Raw genomic sequence first — 15,572 nt, 5'->3', positions numbered from 1 at the left:
ACAGCAGGTCAATTTTGACATTGTTTTTATTTGTTCCACTTTGGAAAAATGCTCTAATTGTTATTGTATATTCCTTTACATGTAGAGAAAAGTGGCGCTGTAATTTCAATCATTTGACTAAAGTTTTAATGGGGTTTTGAAGACAGAAGCTTTAATTGTTTTGGTGCGGATGGGCTCAATTGTTCAATCAACCAAATGGGGGCGCTGTAGAAATACACTTATGTTTATACAGAAATCCCAAATCAATGACTGAATGATTAAAAAAAGCATTAATGTTGGATCCAATGATTGGCACCAACAGGTCTGTCAATATTTGTACAATACACAAGTACTTCAGAAATATTCCTCTGAATGATCAAGGGACCGAGTCAAAATATCGCACAAGATTGAACTGAATAATTAATGAACAATAAAGTTACAGGAAAATATTTTTCTTTCTTTTTTTTCCTTTTTTTTTTTGGAAATATGTTCTTAGTCTCACTGAACAAATGGTGAGCTGCAGCAACAGATCTCTAAGTGGAACATAATCTGAACCCTCCCCCTCACTCCCCCATGTCTGGTGACTGCAGCTTCCGGGGAGCCACCTGTCTCTTAATTAACTGTGTACACAAATAGCTGTGGCCCTGAAGGAGAATTGAAAAAACTACACTGAAGCACAACACACACACACGAGTCCACGGTGTATGTAATTTAGAGTGAGTGTGCGATTCCAGGAGGACAGTGATGACACATGATGACGTCGACATGTCCGAGTGTCAAAGTGCGGAATTGAAAGAATCCAACTAAATAATGTAATAATAATCATTGAGTCCCTTAGTCGTCCCACAATTGGACATTTTCTAGTGTGAGTCTCTGCAACTGACACAGGCTGCCACAGGAGGCGCCATTAGGGAAATTGTGGTTTTGCTTCTTCGAACCTAGGACCCACTGCTCTCTGCTTGCAAGGTATGCATGCTAATCACTACACTGCAGAACCACCTAACCAGAAATTACTCTCAAACCAAGAAAGCACCAGATAATTAACATTTTGAAAGCATTTAAATGGAACAAGACTGAAAGTTGCAAAAGTTTCATTTCAAACCCTGTTATATACTGCAGTTTACAACATTCCTTCAACAGCTTTATGGTTGGAGTTCAAAATGCACGTAACTATAACATGCAAGGTCATACACTTTTTGCGATTTCTAGGCTTTTTTTTCCCCTTTTTTATGTAATTCCACTTTTTTCCCCTAACCCTAACCCAAAGTTTTTATAATAGGTTATAGACACTGAAGACATACACATAAAACATGCACTTTTGGCATTTTGAAAGAAATAATATAATACCTGTGCACGTAGTGCAGAGCTAGCGCACCGATAAAAAACAAGATTAATCAGATACTAAGACTTGAAACACTTGGGAATTCATTATATTTTAGCAGTATACTTTCTTTGTGGATACACAAAGACCTGGCTTAGAATATGGCAGTTGATGGGGTTATCTATAAACATTGCAGCTTTAAAGGCTACAGCTCCCTAGTTAGCACTATACAGTACTTATTTACGTATACAGGATGAGATAATTGGGAGTTCAAGTACGAGGCAATGAACCTCCCTCTTCTCCCGGCTGTCTCCTCAGCCTAACCTCCCTCCTTCTCCTTCCCCTGTGGCTGCCAGTGGGGAGAACAATTATCACCTTGATGTATGAGTCTCCTCCATGTCCTCTGGTTCTTGTCTCAGCTGTGTTCCATCAACATCTTATCCTACCTAATGTCTCCAAAAAGTCCCAATCCTAAGAGACACATTTTAGGGCGTCGACGTTTACTTTTCTAAGCTTTGGGTTGGATTTTTAAAAAATAATAATAATAATGAAATTAACAGAATGCTCCGTCACATGGTTAGCCGGCCCCTGGCAAAGGAGACACATAGGCGGTTGCCTAGGGCACCATCTGCTGGAGGGGGTGTTGCTGTATCGCCTGAGTAAAACAAATAATTACAATATGGTGGGAGAGAGGGGGATTATTGCCAAAGCATTATCTCACCTAGGGCAACAAAATAATGAGGGCACACTCTGGTAACAAGTGAATAAAAACTTTTAAAATACAATTAATTCCTTTTTTTCTTGTGGTTACTCTGCTCTGTGGTGGTTATTGAGTGAGTGCTTGAATTGACTTGACTTGGTTGCATGATAACAAATCAATGTCAAGATAAATAGATTGATTTGAAGATATAGATTCAAAGTACTGTAGTATTACTGCCTTCAATGGACCAAAGTCGTAATTTAAGTCGTCTTATAAACCAATAAATAATTATGGCGAATAGTGCAAAGAGATGTGTGGTTGGTGCAAGACTGAGAGATTGAGATTGAGATTCCTCCACAGACAATAAGTTTGTTTAGTTTTTTTTTTTTTTTGGACTTCCTGCTTTTAGGCCAGTTAAATACGGAGCGCCTCAGATTTCCTGCCATGTTACACTCTATAATAAAGTGATGATGGAAGTGACTTGCACAGCAGTTAGCGGTAATGAGCTAAGCAGCTGTTTTCCAACAGTGCAGTTAAAAGGGCTGCCGCTGCATTAACCTTTTTTTCCTTTCATAAATGTCAGACGTTTATTTGAGTAGGAAAGGACCGACGACACACACAGTCATTGAAATATACTTCTGCACCTGTGTTGTGTGATAAAGCAAGGTATCATGATTTCCAACAAGTAATACAAAAGGTGTTTCATAGACAAGGCTAGAGTATGATTGTTTTCCTATCCGCCATATGTCTTGTACAAATATTACCATTTGGCTAAAGTTAAGATTTTATTTAGACGCCACTACAAACCTGGGGAATACACTAATGAGATATATCACAGCTGCCGATCGAGAACTGGTTTTATCTTGCCTTTTGGGCTACATACAAGGTGATGCAAAGCAAGCCAAAATGGCTTGGTCCTTCATCAGAGAGGAAGCACACGTTTGACGGGGTTATTCAGAGTAACCATATGATTTTTCTTCTTCTTCTTTCTGCTGTTCCCATCAGGGGGCTCCACAGCGGATCATCTGCCTCCATCTCACCCTATCACCTCCCTCCTCTTCTTTTACTCCAACTCCATGTCTTCTTATACAACATCCAAAAATCTCCCTCTTCTCCTCTTTCCTGGCAACTCCATCGCTAACTTCCTTTGTCTAATATTTTCCCTATCTCTGCTCTCTGAGGTAGAGATGTTCAAACCATCGCTACCTCACCTCTGTAACTTTATCTCCAAATTGCTCCACCTCAACTGTCCACTGATCTGCTCATTTATAATATATTAGACAAATAATATAGATTATTATAACTATAACCTAGAATCTATAATTAAAAGACTTTATTAGCAATATAACACAAGAGTCTAAGCAGACATTTGTAAAAACAGCCTTTAATGCTGTTGCTATTTACTGGCATTGTGATATAATGAGATATGTCATTATTTTCGGCCAAGACAACTACAAAGTAGTTAAAAATATAAATCAAACAATAACAAATGACAATTTTTTAATGCATTTGAAGTAAATGGTTACTGTACTACACGTATAAATGCAATTAAAAGGCCTAGTCTAGTGCAGGTTGTATATGGAAATATTACCATAGACAATGCCTCGGATTGTTTAGTGCATGAATAATATTAATATCTGAGGAAGACATTTTCACAGAGAGCTAATTGCTTCTTTGCCCTGTGCTGCCATTTTGGAGGCCATCAGGGAATACAACTAGGGCCCCTATCAATTGTGAAAACAACAGCCCTCACAGGTAAATACTGGCTTTAATTACAGCCCTGCGAAGTAAAAGGCCTGCCTCTAAATGCCTCAATGTGGCGAGCGAATCTAAGAATAGAGCAGGATACTCCTACATAGGCAAGAAAATAAATGGTTCAGGTTAATGTGTTTTCTAGAGCCTTTATTTTATCGGTTGTGAAATTAAATATAACATTTGGTCAAATTCTAATGATAAAACAGATCTGTTTGACATTTTATTCAATCATTTTTACCTAATTAACTTACATACTGTATTTAACAGTGAAGTAGGGACATAGGCTCGAGGACTAGTCCTTGAAGAACTAAACTGGAATTTCTTTAGGAGACAACAATTAATGATCTCTGTGAATAAAAGACCAAAACAAACACCCAAAAAATACTGCAGCAACAAAACACTTTCAAACAAATGTGCAATAGTTGCATGATCAATCCACAAAATAAGACCTCGCTTTATCTAAGGGGAAACCGCATTATCAGTAAAAAGAAAATATTATAAGCTTGGCTTTTCTGTCAGTTTCTCTTTATTATTTATTATAAAATGTGAAACGTGAAAATCTCTCCCTATTCATGCTCCATGTACATGTTTGCAAAAAGTATGGCCAGGGACAGCTTTCTGTAGAAATCATATTTCTAAAGATAGTTTAATAAGGTTTCATAAAACGGTATGAAGTATAAGATTAAGTCTAGGGATTTAGGTGCAGGTTGCTTACATTAACGTTAATCTTTACACTCCATTTCTATTTTAATCAGCTTAATGCCTTATACCTAAAATGCTGTATTTATAAAAAGTGAGAGTGCTTCACATCATCCAAAGTTGACACAAAAATACCGAGGGCCACAGCACGTCTCTTAGAGCTGAGACACTTACAGTGTAAAATGTCCAAAAACCACCAAATCACAAGGGATGTATGTGCAAGGCAGAACAAAACAAAAAACACCCTCCACACCCACTTATTATTGCTATTTACTACTCAGAAGAAGTAAATAGCAATAATGACCCAATTTACAACACTTAAACCAAACAATGTCTCGTAAAACAAAAGATCACAGATCAACTAACTTTACTGAAATTGTCTGTCATTTTCCTCTCAATTTCCCTCCCGTTGGTCGGGCCACTGCTGTCTCTCATTGCTGATGATTGAGTTCAAGATAAATAATGATTATGGTTACTCTAGATCAGGGGCATCGAACTCATTTTAGTTCAGTGGCAGCACACAACCTAATCAGATGTCAAGCAGGGCGGACCAGTACAATCATAACATAATTCATAAAAAGTCTATGTTTTTCACCTTTTTTTTCAAGCAAAGAAGTACATTAAATATAGATTCACATTTAATGAAAGATAATTTTAGAAAGATCTCCTGCACATAAAGTGTTTGTGTAATTTTTTATTTTGAGATGTATCAAATAGGTCAGTTTAGGCCTGTGGGCCATATGTTTGACACCCACTCTTGATGGTGTGCTGTGATTATTTAGATTAAAATTTGTGTTTGACAGTCATCATATGTTATTATTGTTATTATTATATTTTATATAATAATAACGCCATTATTTTTGTTTCTGAAATAAAAATTAATCATTTCAATAAATGAGAACAATAAACCATAAATATTAACTCTTGACAACAACAAAAAAACCAAATGTGCGTCATAATGGCTGAAGAGGAAATAATAGAATTCACATGTAACATGCAAATGCAGGTAGATGCAAAAGAAGGCAAAGCAGCAGTATGAAGTGCTGACAGAAAAAAGATAAGTCTAGGAAGAGAGTGGGCTTGGGGGCGATATAAAGAGGGAGGGAGGTGAAAAGAGATGGAAAGCCTAGATAGCCTTGAGAACTGAAGCTAAAAGACGGGTAAAAGAAATGCTGAAGATGAAGAGGCGCGTAGAGATGGATGGTTGTGAAGGACAGGGAAAAACCATAGATATGGAAATGGGATGTGTCAGTGAAGAAGATGGCTGGAAGTTTAAAACAGAACAGAGTTTGACATGAGCTGACAGCACAGGAGCATAACCCCTGAGCAAATGAAGGCAGGAGCCGGGTGTATTTCAGAGACTAGACTTGGAAATGGGCACGAAAAGAAAAAGAAGAAAAAAGAGGTTGGGAGAATGAGGAAAAAAAGCCAGCCAAGAGCAGTGTGAGGTTTTTTTTTTCTAGAATTGAGGTATTCGGCACCTTTGATGTTAAGTATTTTTCTTAAAAAAAAAAAACAACTCACATTCCAAATAGTGCGAGAGAAATAGGAAGAACCCTTATGAAGCAATCAATACTGAAAAAAGCACGCTTTTAATTCAGCATAATCATTTTTACGGAATAGAGACATTAAAAAAAGTTGGAGAAAAAAAAAAAGCAACTAGACTTCTGGTGGGACTCAATTAGCTCTTCACTTGACTCCCACCATAAAAGCCCAGTCTCTAACCAATTAATTTTTCAAAAGAGTTGCAACAATACTCAAGAAATCTCACAGGTAAATAACAGCTTTTTTTTTTCTTTTCGTTGGTTTAATGATAGCTCTGAAATGTCAAAAGAGCCAATGTGCTCATTTTAAAACCAAAGGAATTTCAGTAAAAGAAAACACTTTTCCAGGATGTTAATGATTGTGTATTTTTAATACTAAATAAATTATATATTATATAATATATCAACACTGAGATACAGTGTGCATTGCTCACTCTACTTTGAAATTGCACACTGCTCTTATCTCAGAAGGCAAAGTGACAACATGCCGATTTGCTGTTAGCAAGCAAGCCAAAAACTTTTGTGAACGTGTATAGCGCTTCCATGTCTGTTGTTGCTCCCAAAGAGCCAAATGTGGCTCAGGAGCCATAGGTTTCAGATCCAGATTCAAGTCATGTGTGACCATGTAGCTACAACAGACAGGATTTACCTTTATCTTCTAAACAGACACAGGTTTCCAGCAATTGGCAGTGCATCAGAACATTGATAACAAGATTTAAGAATGTCTTACCTTCCTTGCAGTACTTCCCCTTGAAGCGGGTGTTGGTGCAGTCACAGTGAACTTCTCCATTCTGAATAGAGCAAAACCCTCCATTGAAGCATGGGTTCTGCTTGGTGCACAGGTACTCCAGGTCACTCTGAATGCCCTGGCTGTTTAGCAAGGTGGGAGGCATCTCCCCCACCTTGAGATTGGAAATCAAGCCCAGGAACGGTGGCTCATATTTCACTGTACTGGACGTCAGCGCAGAGAGACGTACATCTGGTGGGATGCCCCCTACAAACAGGTCACTGACCACCGCCATCTCCTTCCTTTTGGACTTGACCTCGGCCACTTTCGTTTCTCCGTCCACCATCAAGAGTGTCTCGCGAAAGTTGCGGGTGAGCAAGACCATGTGCCAACGGTCGTCGTTCACCCTCGTCTCCAGGTGTAAAGTGGCCGGCTCGGCACAGTGGATGGCAAAGCGCAGCTGCAGCCGCCCTCCAGCGATCAGCAGCTCCAGGAAGTCACAGTTGCCACCGTCGTCCAGATAGAGAACTAAGGCTTTGCTAATGTTGGTCTTGAGACTGAAGCTTAGCTCGCCCACTGAACCAGCTTCCCAGCGCCCGTATCTTGCCCACTGTCCAGGTGCCCCACCGAATTCCAGCACGGCGACTGTAGTGAACAGACTTAGGAGGGTCACAGGCCACAGGGGCCATTTGATTCTTAACCCTCTTGTCATTCTCACTGTTAATAATCGTGCTTTTTTATCTAGCTTATGGGTCGAATTGAAGACGCACAGTCAAGCTTTACTGTGGTTCACAGATTTTAAATGAAAACAATATTTTTGTAATTAAATGAGCAGGGATATGAGCCTAGCTGGATTAATTTCTTAAAGGAGCCACTTTTTGAGGCTTTTTCAATGAATCTGCAGTTATTTTCTCCTCTGATGTACAAATTCTTGTCCTTATCCTGACTCTCTCCTCTGTCTCTCCATCAGTCGGTGCCTCTGGGACTCAGAGGGAAAGAACTAGGACTGAGGAATAGCAGGGGTATGGTAATTTTAACACAGTCGCTTCTTCAAAAGCTACTCGGTCTATCCTGGTCTGAAAATAGAATAGTGTCTATAAAATCCAGATTTCAGTGCACCTTCCAGGAAATGTGAGCTGCAGCCAAAAGCTTCGGGGGAAGAAGTATCTGATCGTGGTGTTTCTTTCAGGAGGATGAAGGCAGATGAAAATTAGCAAAAGTCAGGGACCTCGCTAGTGTCTGATGGAGAACATGAGGTGTTCATGGTTTCAGCGTATTGTCATTCTTCTCCTGGAACATGGAGTCCCTCGAGAATCACGCAACCATAGAACCCATCATTTCCGGGGATGGTGGGGATCTGAAACAGACATAAATGAAAACAGGTAAATCCCACGTAATATGGAAATAATTGCTGCAGATTAATACACGGAAATATCCTGTGATAAGTGACTATTTTTAAGAAACCTTTTTTCTTTTTTGCCCTATTTTTTCATCTGGTTAATTGTAGTTGGCCTTTCAAACAAACAATGTTCTTAAGCATGAAAACCTCCATGGTTACAGTATATAAAAAAAACCTTGTAAAAAAAAAAAAAAAAAAAACTTAATGCCCTCAAGCAATAAAACTATTTTTAATCTTTTTTCTTTAAGCATGACTTGCTATTTCCTGAAGGCTTTCCAGCAATATTGCATCGGCTCATGGTCATGTCAGTCAATGTGACAAGCAATGGACCGAACCTTGACACATTTTTTTTCCTATGCATTTGAAAGACCTGTCACATGCCTGAAATTTTAAACAATATTTTTCTTTTCTTTTTTCTCATAAATCTCAGACACACAGACTTATTCTATAACATTCAAGTGCAAACGCAAACATCATTAAATCATACACGGTTTTGAACGGCCTGCTGCAGAGTCGACAGCTTTCTGAATGGCTGGACGTGACCCTAGGGTTTACCCAAATCCCAGGACGATATTTCCTTCATGAAATTTAATTTCCTTCACAGTCAGTCTACAATTAAAGCAAGACTGACCCCTACTCTGGCTCCCTAGTGCAACCACGCCCATTCTCTTAGTGACAACATCTATAATGCAGGAATGGAGGAGAGGGGGAGCAGAAATGTAGAAACTGAACTGAGAACTGCGTTAATCTTAATTAAATTCTCAATTAAATTTTGTAAGAAAAAAAAAGAAACGCAGACGTAATAAGTTATTAAAGTGATTTTGCAGCTAAGAAAGAAGTTGATATTTTAAATGGCTAAAGCTGTTAAAAAATGTAAGTAATTTTGCTTTATTTTTTAAACTTAAAGCTAAGTTTTATGGTGCAAAACACAGACATCTCTACATTTCTCTATCAACAGCAAGATCCACTGACTTATTTCTGTGTTTTGTTTTGTTGGGGTTTTTTTTTCTTCTCTCTACGGTTGTTTGTTTATCAAGTTTCATATGTTGATTTTACAGTAAAACCTCCATGTATTGTGTTGCTAGTTATCACTGGCATGCTGGCAGACTTAGCTGATGGTACCTTTAAATTCCCAAGGACACAGAAGAAGCATAACAAGGCTCAGGAGATAAGAGAGGGCTCCAAATGCTGTGCTGTGTTTGTAACTCTACCGGTCGGTGTGTGATTGATTCTAGTTGCAAGCACTGCAATCCCAATTTATTGAGGGAAATGTCACCGTATGACAGCCCAGTGTCTATGAAGACTGTATTGTTATTGCCACTGTGTTTGTGTCTATAATAATGTCTGAATTTGAGACTGGGATTGATTGTTTTGTCACTGCTGTCAGCCACAAAATTTACACTTTAGCAGAATTTTTGTTAAGAGACGACTTTTAGGGTCGCTTAAGTTTCATAACATGGACATTTTTTCACCATAAGATTTATTTCCTCAAAAGCCATAATTAGGACTGTAAACTCCTAGTGGACTGGTCCATTAATGGTTGCTTGATATGTTCTGACTCAGCCATATTTTTGATTGGTCGTTTTAATGGTCGACACGTTCTGACTTGACCACAATTCCGATTGGTCAAGTGCTAACGCGGGTGTTTTGAGATCAGCCCATTTGTTTTCAATATTTTGGATTAGCCCAACCCACAGACAGACAGATTGAAGAACGTGGAAAATTTAGGGCCTGGGGTTTGCTGAATAACTGTTGAATTTTTAGCATCCCATTTAAAGTGAGTCCTCTTCCATCATGTCAAAAACGCAGTGTGGTAGCAATTTACAAAAGTAGAAAAACATCACATGAAAAGTTTGCTAGCAACAGTGTGCATATCACAGCTCGACTACAAACATGTCATATCACCTGAAAACGGTAAGCTCACCCGATTGTGTCTGTTTTGAGCATATGAACATATCAGAATTGTCATATTTCAATGTCTTAGTCAGATGATCATTTTATAACTGAAGGTGCATCCACCCACGACACCTGCAGAGCATCCCTCAGATACACCCAGACCAGGCTGATTGTTAAGCCTCTATCATCCAAATGCTTTATTTTTCAGTTATGCACTTCATTTCGTTTCTGCACTCACCTTGATCTGAGTTGTTTAATGAATATTCTTTTTTTTCTCTTGCCTTTTGTATTTAAGAGTTAAGGTTTACAGTTAAAAGTCTATTTGTGTCTCGACTGCAAGGCTGAGCTCCTTTGTTGGGCCTCACTCTGTGCAAGGACAGACCAAGATTATTGTGTCTGCCAATTATTATTACATGACAAAAACAATTCAATTAAATATCCCTCAGCAGTTCCTGTGCTGATAACACTAGTTGACATAGTACATTTTTGGAAATCATGGGCTACGATATAGTGTAGATGCACGTGTTGCTAAAATGCTGTGAGAGCCAGGAGTGAACCTATTAATTCAAGTAATAATTAGGCCAATACCATGGGTCCCACTGTGGGGATGATGTTCTTTGTGTGATATGTCTCTAAGAAAAGGCAACATAGATAGATAGATATATCTATATATAAAGCTGGAAGAACAAAGATAGAAAGATAGATCAATAAAGTTCATCTATCTATATACAGTATGTTCTTCCAGCTTTATGAGTGACATCTATCAATGTAGGGCCTCAAGGTGGCAAATGCCATCCGACAAATATACTTTACTCTGACTAATTGACCATAGCTACGATGTTAACATGGTCATTTTTCTGTCCTTACAATTTGCCATGCAATGTGGTGTACTGTGTATGCCAAACCTGAACAAACTACATCTCGCTGGGCTTTGTATTTCTGCCCGCCAAACACTGGTATGAGGTATGGTAAAGACTGATGGTTTATCCTTCTGTTTCATGCATTACAACTAACCAACTGTAAATCCCCATTAATGCCGCTAGATGGCAGCAGGCCTAAAACTAGCCAAATTTTCTTTGAAAGTTTAGGTTTATTCTTGTATATTTTATCTATAATATTCCGTCTACATCCATCCAACACTGAACCGGATGGCCAGCCTTATTTGAACCCCATTTTGATTCCAACACTGATCCGGGTGGCCAGCCTTATTTGAACCCCATTTTGGGCTGTGAGCCAAAAGTTTGCCCACCCATGGTCTACAGTGTGCTGACCTTGCCCACTGTCTGCTGGCATTTGGCTTTCGCGATGATGCAAGTTTAAGCCGTAGCTAATGATAAATTAATGAAAGAATGATTTCATCTTTATGTGTAGTTCCTTAAAAAACTCTTATTACAACCTGCCAAAAAATACATTTTTGTCAATTTATTTTTGTACAGCTGAAACTTTGTACCTTGTGGTGTTTGGTTCAAATTAAAGATTCATGTGTTTACTGGATGTCTTTCTGGCTATTTTTTCCCCCCAAGTTTTCCTTTGTACCATGTATGCACCTACTTGCATGATGCCTTGCCATCAATGTGTGTTTCTGTGTTTAATCCATCTCTTGCAGCTCCCAGCACTTCAGATTCCCCACAGACCACAACACACCTGTTGTGTGAAGCTGTGCCAGGCTTTTATCTGCCGTCTTCCGCAAACACTCAACTCACAGTCAAGTCTGGTTTAAATACCCGACCGTCCGCCTGAGAGGCACAGACTTTAATGCCGTCCTTATATCTTTCCCTCTTCCGAAGGGAGAGACATTTTATTTAGAACCGTAAATAAAACACTTCCCTAGCACATGTGAAATTCTTGGAAGGCACGAAATACTGACACGTTATGACGCGAAGAAACTATAGCAGGACTTGCACAAATATTTACATAGACAATAGAAATCGTTTTTCTGGTCATTAACACCTCCTTGTATGTATGATGAACACTCTTTACACATACAAAAAACTACCAGGATACTCACCACTTGCACACTCACACAGTACACACACCCTTTTACACACACATGCACGCTCACTATCCAAGTCAGGAGGAGCCATTAATCCCGGCCTGTGAGAAACTCAGCAGTGTACTATTCGTCAGCGTGAGGCTGCTGCTGTCGCTGCTGTGCTCTAATTAACCAGAGAGGCCTGCTGAGCCACTTTTAATATAGCCGGTCAAAACTGAGAACATGGATTCAAAAACGGTAACGTGGGATGAGAAGGCTGGTGTCAGAGAGCTTTCAATATCTTAGAAAAATCAACAGGACAAAGAGCGGATGTGTTTGCGAATCAGACAATGCCATTAGGGACATTTCCTTGTCAGACTACAGTCTGTGAGTAAATAAATGAGTTATCACTGCAGGACAGAGGTCACAGTTTTTAAATATTCTTTTGTTTGTACAAGTACACCAATTATCACTTGACAGTGTTCGGCAAAATAAAAACTTGATTACGATGGACCGATTAAAGTGGGGTTGGGTCAACCTAATTAGATGTGAAGTCTGTCTTTTTCTCCTGTGTTTTCAAAGCAAAAAAGTGCAGTAGTTAAATCTTCATATTTAATGAAATAGAATTTTACAAAACATTCCCTGAACATAAAGTGTTTGTGTATTTTTTTATTTTCAAAATTCAACAAGCAGGCCGGATTAAAACCCCAAGCGGGCCTATTTTTGCCCGCAGGCCTTAAGTTTGGCACTGGATTAAAGGATGAAAGATAAATGGTAAAGACAGGAAAAAGAAAAAAATGGGCGAGGGTTGGCGCTAAATGAATCCAGAATCAACTTTGTCAGCCATGCTCATGTGACTTGCTCTAACTTTGGAAATGGAAATGAAACAGATGAAGAGGCTTTTTTTAACTTTGCCTGGATGGAAATGAAACAGATGAAGAGGCTTTTGTCTATTGATTATCAGAAAAATGACTCCATCCTCAAGGCCTGAATCATGGTTTCAAAATTAAATACTGCAAGTATGCCATCCACAGTAAATCAGGAAAGAATATATATATATACATATACACATATATACATATTTTAAATGAATTACTTCCTTTTGTTTACACCAACTAACTCTAGGCTAACACAAACTTCCCAGATATCCTTTAAACAATAAGCAGCGGCTGGGTGTTTTGACTGTGACTGTGTGGGATAACTTGTCAACAAGTATGGCTGGTACCTAATCAGATACAAACACGAGACACGAGACACGGTCGCTGTGCTGTGTTGACAAACATGCAACACAAAGGCACACAGAGATGTGGTGCGATGAAAGCAGAGACAAGGGAAGAGGGAAGGAGCATCTTTCCCTCTTATCAAAAAAACACAATGACAAATTACAATGCAGACTGAGCAGCTAAAATGGAAGGACTAAGGGACTAAAACATGGATGGATGGAAATTCCGTATAAAACTATGTCAAAATATGGATGGAGAGATAGATAGCTCAAGATGCAACTGAAATTAATCCTCCTTTCGATTCTAAGTTGTTGTAGGTTGAGATTGGTTTTTATTATTACTCAATTCATTATTACAATATACTTTTTACATTATTTAAATACGTTTTACACTGCAGTTGATTTAAGGTTAAAAATAAAATGCAATGTCATCTATCCATCTATCCACCCATCCATCCATCTATCCATCCATCCATCTATCCACCGATCCATCCATCCACCCATCTATCCATCCATCCATCCATCCATCTATCCAACGTGTTTATGAAAAAGGTCCATCCTGGGTCAGAAAGCAGATTATGTTCCTATAAAAAAGAATTATTGACTCTGGTTCAACAGAGTGACCTGACAACTCTGTCTTACAACCTTCCAGATTTGGTTTTCCTATCTGAGCCTAAAATTTATTTATAAGACAAAGTTACTAGAAACCAGAAGAAAAGGCACAAGAAGAGCAGGAGTTAAAATACGGGGAGAACTTGCCCCACAGTCATGTTGCCAGGCAGTGTTTCTGAATCTGCTTACACACTCGCCTTCTTCCAACAGCCAGCAGCATGCCCCAAAACAAACACATGCACAGACCATGTCATTCCTCTGCTTCCTCCCTCTGCCTATTCGACCCAGGTGAAGCATCTTTGTCGGAACAAAGACCCGCCAACTCCTCGCTGTGGTAACCGAGCAACTGGTAATGTAAAGACAGCTCAGGTATTGTTGCAAAGAAAATGAAAACATATTTTTTAATGAAAGTAGATTTGCACTGGACACAGGAGCTATGAGACTCCAATTTGATTGAATTACTTTTAATGAGTATTTCTTTATCATTATTTAAAATATACATTTTAAATATTGCAGAAGAGTTAGAAGGACTACAATAAAAGCGGGTTATATGATAGATGCATATCCAATCGTGAGCAAACTCGTCCATGTACCCAGGTACACTCAATTAATTGTACATTATCACCGCAAATGTATTCCATTTAAATCACTTGCACACAATGGATAGCAACCATTAGCCCAAAACATACCCAGCAGCTGTGAGTGGTGAGCAGCAATGCTATATCTCCCGCATGATAACGACGCCTAAGTGGCCAGTAAGAATAAGCGCTTTAGCAGAAGTCAAAAAGATGATTAAACAGCACAGGGGTAAAGTAAACACAGAATTTGTATTTATTAGGACAATTAGGATTAATGAGGTAAGGGATTAAAAACCAAGGCATTCATTTATGTGTTATTTAACAAGAACTGGTGGACAAAAAAAGGCTGCAAAAACCTCGTGGACTATCTTGTGCTTTTTTTAAAAAAAAAATAAGTTTCTCAAAAATATAGGGGAGCCATCGCTAAGTTGAATAACATAGTGGCAGCCGGTGTAATATTAATATGTCGGCTGGCAGCTGGGGGCAGGGAGAGGGGTGGGGGGAAGGTGGTTCGATGGTGGTTGTGGGGGGGGTCACTGTTTTCTTCTCGTCATGAATAAATTATGACGGAATGGCAGGTAAAATAAGAGGGACAGCGGCGAGCAGGAAGGAAGAGGATGAGTGGGAGAAGGAGGCAAACGGAAGCACACAAAGCAATTCAGAGAGTGAATAGGCCGGGCTCAATGACAGTCGATTACCATCTTAAATATACTGTCAAAAAGCTATTTTCTTGGCTCATACCACAGGCCTGATATTTGCAGCCTATTAGGGGCCAATCCCCAAACCTCCCCAGAATCCATTTAACTAGGAGTTGCGTTTGCATCAGTCTTACAGGAGACAGTCTTGGTAGCAAACAAATAAATAAAAAGCTGGGCGATGGCCATGATGTAACTTCAACTGAAGAAAAGAAATTAGAAACCAAAACCAATTTTTTTTTCTTCTACATTAAATCTCCACAGGGAGTACTAATATATTTAAAAATTATAGTTTTGAAAACGTAAACGTAATGTAATGAGGGTGTAATAGACAGGAGAGGTTTACTCAAGTCTTTCCTATGGGCTGCAACTAGTTATTAGTCGACTAGTCACGACTACTACAACTAGTCATCTAGTCATCTTTATTGCAGCAATAAAATACATTTTCAGTAACATTTGTCGAACAGTATATA

General features: G+C 38.9%; 1 protein-coding gene across 6 annotated transcripts in view; it reads right to left on the bottom strand.

Moving 5' to 3' along the window:
• Window positions 1–15,572, bottom strand: part of nrxn2b (neurexin 2b) — a 572,664-nt gene that overhangs the window by 497,649 nt on the left and 59,443 nt on the right. For all 6 annotated transcript variants that reach the window (XM_017033577.2, XM_025054502.1, XM_025054515.1 and 3 more), the window contains exon 2: window positions 6,729–8,082. In XM_017033577.2, coding sequence (XP_016889066.1) covers window positions 6,729–7,437 — 709 coding nt within the window. In that variant the 5' untranslated portion in view covers window positions 7,438–8,082. The remainder of the gene's footprint in view (window positions 1–6,728; window positions 8,083–15,572) is intronic.

Source organism: Cynoglossus semilaevis, chromosome 1 (assembly GCF_000523025.1).
Source record: "Cynoglossus semilaevis isolate Cse_v1.0 chromosome 1, Cse_v1.0, whole genome shotgun sequence".
Classification (NCBI taxonomy): Eukaryota; Metazoa; Chordata; class Actinopteri; order Pleuronectiformes; family Cynoglossidae; genus Cynoglossus; species Cynoglossus semilaevis.
This window is presented reverse-complemented; position numbering and strand designations above follow the sequence as displayed.